At 37.5% G+C, this 9,042-nt stretch overlaps 2 protein-coding genes across 2 annotated transcripts; both read right to left on the bottom strand.

Annotated features, from left to right (window-relative positions):
- Positions 1-719: 719 nt before the first annotated feature.
- Positions 720-4,748, bottom strand: LOC109112466 (sialidase-1-like). Its single transcript, XM_019125388.2, has 6 exons — positions 4,621-4,748; positions 4,160-4,349; positions 3,785-4,047; positions 2,451-2,633; positions 2,108-2,327; positions 720-1,353 (listed from the first exon to the last, which is right to left on the bottom strand). Exons 1-6 carry the CDS (start codon positions 4,684-4,686, stop codon positions 1,133-1,135), a joined length of 1,143 nt encoding a protein of 380 aa, XP_018980933.1. The 5' UTR covers positions 4,687-4,748; the 3' UTR covers positions 720-1,132.
- Positions 4,749-5,384: 636 nt separating this feature from the next.
- Positions 5,385-8,821, bottom strand: LOC109111500 (sialidase-1-like). Its single transcript, XM_019124452.2, has 6 exons — positions 8,583-8,821; positions 7,809-7,998; positions 7,465-7,727; positions 7,054-7,236; positions 6,687-6,906; positions 5,385-6,598 (listed from the first exon to the last, which is right to left on the bottom strand). The coding sequence occupies exons 1-6, from the start codon at positions 8,655-8,657 to the stop codon at positions 6,378-6,380; spliced, it is 1,152 nt and encodes a 383-aa protein (XP_018979997.2). The 5' UTR covers positions 8,658-8,821; the 3' UTR covers positions 5,385-6,377.
- Positions 8,822-9,042: the final 221 nt, after the last annotated feature.

Here is a 9,042-nt window from a genome sequence, read left to right on the forward strand (position 1 = left end):
AAGTGCACCAGGCCAATGTGTGGCAGGACATGTCCCAAAAACTGAAGTGCTCAGGGCCCATGCAAAAACATTCAGCATGCACGCACTCCTTTCACAAAGATGCCCGTAGGTAGTACGCTGGCTCGGCCATGTCTGCAGAATGCAGGATGACCGGATTCCTAAGGACATCATGTATGGTGAGCTTACCTCTGGCACCAGACCAACAGGCAGACCAGTGCTCCGGTACAAAGACATCTGCAAGCATGACCTAAAGCCGGAAGCCTGCGAGAAATTCTACCTTACTAATTATTTCAAAATCTCAACTCAACATAAATACTAACATCAAAAATACTAATATATTTTATAAATAATTTTAACAATTTCTTTATACACTCTGAATGTATAATTTATAATAATTTGCAGGAATTTGTTTTAACATTGGAGATCTGTCAGTCCATGGAATCCTGCTACCATCTGCTGGCTATAGTCAGAAAATGCCATTTTCATGTCTTTTTTTTCCTTGCTGAAGTCACCATTTAATTTTCCCCGCTAATGTTTGGACAAATCTTTTTATTTTTTATATAAGTTTACATAAAAAAATAATAACACTTATTTTATACAAAAATGTAATTAGTCATTTTGAGGTTACAAAATAAAAACACGTAAACGAAATACATATCATGTTTTTATTTTATTTTATTATTTTAATTTATTTTGGATTTATTTTTTATTATTGAAGAAAGTGATATTTAATTTTTTGGGGGTGGTGAGGAAGGGCCCTCCAACATACACATTTTTAATTCTCCACTGAACAGAGGATTTTTATATAATTTTTACAATTTAAATTATTTTTGCTTAACTGCTAAGCAAAACTATAAAAGGGATGACCAAACAATATAAAAAAATCTGGTTCTACAATCTCAGACAAGCTTGCATGCTGCTGTATTTCTATATTTCTCTAAAGTTAATACTTAGATAGTAGACAGGTGTGGTAAGACTAATTTCAAAATTATTCTTAAAAAATATGGAGATAAGACAATTCATTTAACCAATTAATGAAAGACATTTTCACTTAAATATTGATTTTCAAAATTGAGCAACTTGATCAAGCTTCTTTTTTTCCTAAATTGAATCAGCCCATCAGTGACTTTATTCACTGGTCGCTGTACAAGTCAACTTTCACTAAGGAGATGGACTCAAAATAGTATTTTTGGCCTTTCTCAAAGATGACATAGATGTATTTATGATCCTCAGTTTCATTGCCTTTAAGTGACGTCATACAAGAGTATCCACTTGGCCCGGCCCAGATCTTTAGAGTATCTTTCACCCATGATTTACCATGATTCAGAGACCAGCGAAGGGTGAGGTTCACTCCTGAGGAAAACAACAATAGAAAAGTAACTCATTATGTATAATCATAGGTATAAGCATGAATTAACTATTGTTCATGATGCTGTCTCAAAACACAACGGTACAAGAGACACAGTGTACAACAAAAGCATAATATAGAATCAAGATATGTGCAAAAATGTATTAAAGAGACTGTAAAAATAAAATAATAACAATAAAAAGTAGTGACTGGCTAGGCAGATATTTGGCCATTAAACTCCTCTTCTTTCATGGTGTAAAGTCTTGTAGGCAACATGAGACAAAAGAAAAAAATCATGCACAAGATGCAAAAATCCATTAGAAAAAAGTGAAAAATCTGGGAATGTTTCTTGAGTAATATTTAGACACATACAGTATGCAAACTGGAATGCAATATCATTGTATGAAAGTAGTAGTACTGTATGTAGGATTATTTTTGAGTTCTTTGAAAACCAGGAAACCTAGCACTGATTTAACAGTCTTACAGTATATAAAAATATCAGAATAGGTACTTCTCATGTATAGTTTACTGAAAAACTGTACATTTTTTTTTTTATTGTTTTTTTTTTATTTTATTTTATTTAGTTTTTTCTTAATCCTTCCATTGCAAAACTGCAGCACTGCACATTTTGAGGTCTCCCTTATCTGACACACCTAGATCAGGTTCTAGAGTTAACACACGATATTAACAAGGTATGTTAAAAAAAAGATCTGTGGTATTCCAAGACCAGGACTGAGAAACACTAAATTAATTTCTCACTGCTATTAGCGCTGGCTGGGTTGGTGAAGTAAAGCACTCCTTCCTTCTCTAAAGCTCCAGCTGCGACCGCAGAATCCTCCAGTGTGTGATCAAACACCAGCTCCTCCACCGGCAGAGACTCTCCTCCATCCAGACTGCGTGCAACCATGCGACAGCGGCAGTGGTAGTGTTTATCATTGCGCACATTAATCACGATGCTGCCGTCATCCAGCTCCACTGGCTTTGAGGAAACAAGACAGAAGATTTTACAAACTCTTCTGATCCATATTTCTGTCACACAACCACCAATACAATTACTTCTCTAATAGAATCTATATATAGTGAAAGCTAATCATCTTCATACCTGACACTCATCTGGGTCAAAGTCAAGGTTGTTTTTGCGCTGATTGTAGGGAATGCTCTTCAGTTCAGCTCCATATCTCCATGTGTTTCCATGATCATCACTCAGGATGCAAAACACTCCGTCTCCAGTGATGCTACCGTGGCCACACACCACCAGACGCCCAACAGCTGGCGGATGACGTTTCTGTAAGCACCATTAGATGAACACATGGTCTGAGATCATAAAGAATCATTTAATGAAATGAGTGTTTTGCACAGTCTGTGGTATTAGTTATTTTAGACCAACCCAATGCTAAGTGGCAAGAAAAAAAACTAAAATAGGATGCTTTTTATGTCACTCAGACTAGGTTTGGTAGGTAATGACTACAATTTACTCATAGCATATAAAACTAATAATCATGTATTGATAAACAAATGATCATCACAAACTGTTTCCATATGAATATTCCAGAACATAAACATATTTCAGCTGAGCAACTGTTGGAAGAATTCATATATAATCTGAGACCGCCTCCCTTAATGATAATCAATTTATGTTTTGTCTAGGTTTCTGCAGGACTTTTATTTTGATATTAACTTGATTGTGTTCTTTTCCTGTTCGCTTTGTTCCCTTGTTTTCAAAGTATGTGCTAAATTCTTTTATATAGTTAATCATTTTATTTCTATTGTAGTTCTTGTGTATATATGTATCCCTGTGTTTCAGTTCAGTATTTGGTTTGTCAGGATTAAATGCTGGTTTGCTATTCTCAGTTCCCTTGTGCTCACAAGTGTTTTGTTTGTTAATAAATACACTGTGCTAATAGATCCTCGCATCAACTCTCTCCCTGACACAACTATTAAATTCTTTGATCAATGCATTAAATTCAGTTCTCAAATCCAAAAACATATAAAACAATTTAAACCATACACCTTGATAAAAATGGCAAAGCAGCTACATTTACTGTATCAGGGTTATGTCTCATGTTATGTTTGTGTTTTCTGTTCCTGTTTCCTTCGTTCCCGTTTCTAGTTGGTCTAGGTTACTCATTGGTGCACAAAAGACAGCTCACACTTCAAACCAAATAGCTTTCTTTTGGTGAATTACCATCTTGAACCTGATGCAAAATCTGCATAGATACATGTTTTGCACTCACATTAAATTCTGTGCAAATTGCTTTTAAAATGAATGGATTTCATCCATGAAATTTCATGTTCAATGATCAATTAATTCATAATCATATTTTGCCTGACAACTGGCCACTTATTGTGTGTTTTTTAATGTGTAAGTCTATGGGAGTTGTAAGTGAGGTGTAAGTGAAACAGTCAGACGTGAAATTAGGAATGGAAGTGAAATACCTGTATACCGAAGCCAGGTCCAGGAGCAAAACTCATGAGCCCCAGTTGAGGGTTAAGGTTTCGTGGAGCGCTCCAGGTGAACCCGTCATCTAGACTCTGCACCATCATGGTGCTGGAGGGCTTGCAGTGATAACGGTGGAAACACAGAGCGTAGATGAGTATCACAGCACCAGTCTCTTCATCCACAACAACCGAACCTAGATTCAACCCATCTGCTAGAGAACCATCGTCCACTATGAAGGAGGTGGGAGACCAGGTGACTCCTGTGGACGTGTCAGAAGAAAGAGATTGGTGGAGAAGGAAACAGGAATGAAAACAGAATACTTGCTTTTTCAGCAGGTGAGCTATGAAACAGGACGACTCAGTCTGACACACCTCTGTCTGTGGAGCGTCTCAAAGCTATGAACTTGGCACCCTTGTCTTTGAAGGACAGTTTCCGGGCCTCTGCAAAAGCCAGAAGACTTCCCTGAGTAGTGAAGGTCAGCAGGGGAATTCTGTAGGTGTGAACTTCTCCAGTTTGACCTCCGACCCAGAGCAGCTGCTCATCAGCGATAGCTGGATTGAGCTGTACATGTAAAAAAGTAAAGGGATAAAATGATACAGGTCAAAACTATGCAATAAAGAAATAAACAAGCTGAGATGAGGCTAGTTGTGTTTACTCTTAAGTTCTGTGTAGGCACATAGCAATGAGTTTTGACTACAGATAAACTGAACCAAATCTCAATTTTTGCTCAGGAGAATATTAAATCAATGAACATCAGAATTCACATACACTATCCTCATTTAAGTCAGTTTTTAAAAGTGCTATACACAAAACAATACACCACCTAGCCTACCGTTTCATTTTGCACAAACAAACACAGCACTGTAAGAAGCAAAATCCGCAAAGTGTTCCGATTCATGACGGCAAGTTTTGTCAATTCATATGCAAACTACTGTGATTTTTCCTGAAGGCTATTTAAGCCCACAAAGCGCTCAACAGAGTCAGCCGAGGAATGTCTAAAGAACTGGTTTAACAGGCCGGTCTAGTATTGAGATGACATGCAAATCAATCACCTTTAGACTTCTCTGTCTTGACTGACTCACTTGGACACCATCAGATAAATCAAAATATATAAGTCAAATATGGTAATTATTGACAATCTAGCATTCACTTCAGCATCAGCATATTACAATGATTTCTGGAGGAATCACGTGACACTGAAGACTAAAGTTATGATGCTGAAAATTCAGCTTTGCATCATAAATTAAAAAGAAAGGTATTTTAAATTGCAATATTATTTCACAATATTTCTGTTCTACTGCATGTTTGATCAAATAAATGCTTTCAAAAACAAAAAATCTTAACTTTTGAACTACTGCACCTGTGTATTTTTCTGTTTTTAAGTGTGATATGCTTAAGTGTCTATGAGTTATTGCATTATGGTGTGAGGACAGATGGAAGAAGTGATGTACCATCTAATTAAATATGGTACATCTAGTGATGATCTCTGACTAATTTAAAAGTGCAAATGTTGCCCTACTAAAATATAATGTCAGGTAAAGTATTCTTATTCGTCTTGGATATGATTGGAACTAAAAGAAACAAGAAGCTGCTGTATCAAAATAGAAACATTTATTGAAAAATAAAATGTGTCCCTGTGTAATCCAGCAAATCAAGTGAAAAGTCAAATGTTGATATGAAATTTAATACAGTGATTGCCTTTCGATTAACTCTCAACAAACTTTCATGTACTATTTAAAAGTCACTTACAGTGAGATGTTACCAAAATAATTTATCTGGAAGCTAAATGTATAACATCTATGGCCACAAAAAGGCCAGACTGGGTAAACAAAACCATATAACCTGAAGCACATGACACTCGTTTAGAATATAAAATGTGGTTTTCTGATAGTATAATGTGGAGTACATGAACACTGCTTGCTTAAACTGTCTGTGTGTCTCAAACCCTTGTGTCTTCCAGTTTATGCGAGTCATTTAAAAGCCCTTCATTAATTTAAGCAACACCAGGGATTGGAGAAACACCTCAAGGGAATTACAATGAAATCACATTTCTGTATTCAAAACATTAATTCAAGACTTAATTCAATCAACTGTTATACAGTAGAAAACAACCATTTTAAGAATGTTGTAGCTTCATAAAGATTCACCTCAGTTACAAAAAATATTTAAAAGAAGAAATTAAAGCATCAGCAAGACAAACAGCGCGTGAGCGGTTTAAAAACCATCAAATAGTCTCAATAAGCACATGTGCGACGCACGTGCAGCTCACCATCTGCACAAAGAAATTATGAGAACTTCAAGACACATATTATAGAAAGTTTTGTGCACTGACAGGTAAACACTGTGGGTACAATCATAGCTGTTTTATATTATATTGCTGTATAAATTAATCTCACACTGAAGCAGGATGCCTCAATATTTCTCCGGAGTGAAATTCATATAAAAGCAGTTCATAGTATAGACCAGATTTAATGTAAAGAAACATTAAAATGATTTTGCATCAGGCTGATACCTTGGTTTTCTCAACAACAAAAAAAGTTCATTTTAAAAGTCCTAAATATCCCTTTTCTTGGCTCCTCCACCTGTAGGTTATTTCCCTCCATATAGATGGATTTTGGCAAAAGAGATGGTCTCACAGTAATCTTTATGGCCCTTTTCATAAATGACGAAGATGAATTTGCTGTCCTCAGGAGAATCTCCCTTGAGTGATGTTATACATGAATAACCGCTTGGCCCCGCCCAGATCTGGACCGCCTCCTTTTCCCATGACTTCCCATCAGAGAAGGACCAGCGAAGAGTTAGATTGACCCCTGTGCAAGCAAATAACAATTAATTAGCTTCGATGGAGCATTAACTGTGATATTTCTGAGTAATGCTTAGTGTCGTGCTCTTCCTCACTGTGCTGAGTGCTGGAGGGGTTGGTGAAGTACATCACTCCTTGTTTCTGCAGGGCTCCGGCTGCGACGGCGGGGTCAATCAGTGTTTTGTCAAACACCAGCTCCTCCACAGGAAGAGTCTCGCCTCCGTCCAGACTCCGCACTATTATTCGACAGCGGCAGTGGTACTTGTTCTGGTTGCGCACATTGATGACAATACTTCCGTCCTCGAGTTCCACTGGCTGTTAAAGCATGTGAGACAGTACGCAAGTTATTAAATATCAAGCCTACACTAAAGTACTACAGTAAAATGATTTAAATCCCACTAATTACTATATAGTAACACTTGAGCATAAATACATTCTGTGTATTGAGTTGTTTACTTTTACCTGACACTCATCTGGGTTGAAGTCCAGGTCTTGTTTAGGCTGGTTGTAAGGGATGCTCTTCAGGGCAGCTCCATATCTCCAGGATGTACCATGATCATCACTCAGGATGCAGAAGACCCCATCACCAGCAATGGTTCCGTGGCCACACACCACCAGACGGCCCACATTGGGAGCATACCGTTTCTGTGAACACGGGCATATGATGGACGAAAAGCATATAAACTGCTCAAAAAAGACCATGTCAGCTTTTTTGTTCTTATTTATAAGCCAACGCTTAACCGCACAGACAATAAAATGCAGTTTTATTTAACCCGAGAAGTCATAACAATATCATAAACGACAGGAAGTCATAAAAGCATGCTTTAGTTTTCCCCTGAAGGAGGAACAGAAAGTAAACTGCTCTAACCGCACCTGTATACCGAAGCCAGGCCCTGGAGCAAAGCTCTTCACCCCCAGCTCAACGGAGAGGTTTCGTGGGGCGCTCCAGGTGAACCCGTCATCCAAGCTCTGCACCATCATGGTGCTGGAGGGGTCGCAGTGGTAACGGTGGAAACACAATGAGTAGATGAGTATCACAGCACCAGTCTCTTCATCCACAACAACCGAACCTAGAGTCAACCCATCTGCTAGAGAACCATCGTCCACTATGAAGGAGGTGGGAGACCAGGTGACTCCTGAGAGATCCACGAAAGAGATTACAATGCAGTTTCACCTAAAACAGCTATTTATGACTGTAGTGAAAGTGGCTGGTCCACCTTTGTCTGTGGAGCGTCTCAGCGCGATGAACTTGGCACCAATGTCATTGTAGGAAAATTTCCTGGCCTCAGAGAAGGCCAGCAGACTTCCACGCGTCGTGAAGGTCAGCAGAGGGATCCTGTAAGTGTTGACCTGACCGGCTCCACCGCCGACCCAGAGCAGCTGCTCCTCGTATATCAGCGGGTCGATCTGCGGGACGCGTGGAGAAACACAACAATAAAACAAGGCATAAAGAAATTATTTAGGATTGGTTCTTTAAGCGGGTCGATCTGTGGGTCTTTTGGATTGGTTATTTGCTTGCTGTCAAGTTATTTATCGTCGCTAATTATTCTATAAACAAAAGCCTTTTTCAGGAACTAACATTTTTATAATAAAATACAAATAAAAATAATATATAAACTAGTGATGTCAAACGATTATTCGCGATTCATCACATCCAAAATAAATGTTTTTGTTTACAATATGTTTGTGTACTGTGTGTATATTTATTATGTATATTCCAAAATAAATGTTTTTGTATATATATATTATTTAAACACACACACACACACATATATATATTCGTATATAATCTAGATATGTTTTATATATATAAACAAAACCACATATTGCTTAAAGTCATGCATCACTGCATCAGTTAGTTCAGTTACACACTTCCTTCTGCATTAACATGCTACAGTCAAACAAATCACCAGAATATATTTAATAGCACTAAACATGACAGTTTGAGAACAGAAGAGGACAGGATCATGTGACAGAAGTCCTGTGTTTACCTGAAGCTCGTTTGCACGAGTGCCGGAAAACACCGCGATTAAAAGCACAATTCCGAAGTGACGAACCAAATCCATCGAAACAATAAAGACAGCGACAACAGTGCAGATATGACTGCGATACGCAGATAAGAAGAACTGCTTGATTAAGGTATTTCCTTTAATAAGACTCTTGAATCCTGAAGTATCTACATGGCAACAACACACGACTCACATCTTTAACCAGAGAGTCACATGACCGCCGCGTGACGTCAGAGTCACATGCCAAACCGGAAGATATATTATTTTAAAACGATTTTTTTTTTTTTTTAAATGTGAGGGTATGATCTTTGTAGACTCGATTAATTATTATTTTTGGTTACATTTTATGAACTATAAACTATAAAAATATTTTCATTTTTGTATAGGCATTATACAAGATAATATGTAATGATATTTTTTACGTAACAATGTTTACATACAT

This window comes from Cyprinus carpio, chromosome A19 (genome assembly GCF_018340385.1).
Source record: "Cyprinus carpio isolate SPL01 chromosome A19, ASM1834038v1, whole genome shotgun sequence".
NCBI classification, from domain to species: domain Eukaryota; kingdom Metazoa; phylum Chordata; class Actinopteri; order Cypriniformes; family Cyprinidae; genus Cyprinus; species Cyprinus carpio.

Coding starts and splice junctions, on each gene's coding strand:
- LOC109112466 (XM_019125388.2), bottom strand. CDS start 4,686: ATGAATCGGAACACTTTGCGGATTTTGCTTCTTACAGTGCTGTGTTTG. Junction 4,350..4,620: donor TGTTTGTGCAAAATGAAACG/GTAGGCTAGGTG, acceptor TTACATGTACAG/CTCAATCCAGCTATCGCTGA. Junction 2,634..3,784: donor GACCTGGCTTCGGTATACAG/GTATTTCACTTC, acceptor TGGTGCTTACAG/AAACGTCATCCGCCAGCTGT.
- LOC109111500 (XM_019124452.2), bottom strand. CDS start 8,657: ATGGATTTGGTTCGTCACTTCGGAATTGTGCTTTTAATCGCGGTGTTT. Junction 7,728..7,808: donor GAGACGCTCCACAGACAAAG/GTGGACCAGCCA, acceptor TGGATCTCTCAG/GAGTCACCTGGTCTCCCACC. Junction 6,907..7,053: donor TCAACCCAGATGAGTGTCAG/GTAAAAGTAAAC, acceptor ATGCTTTAACAG/CCAGTGGAACTCGAGGACGG.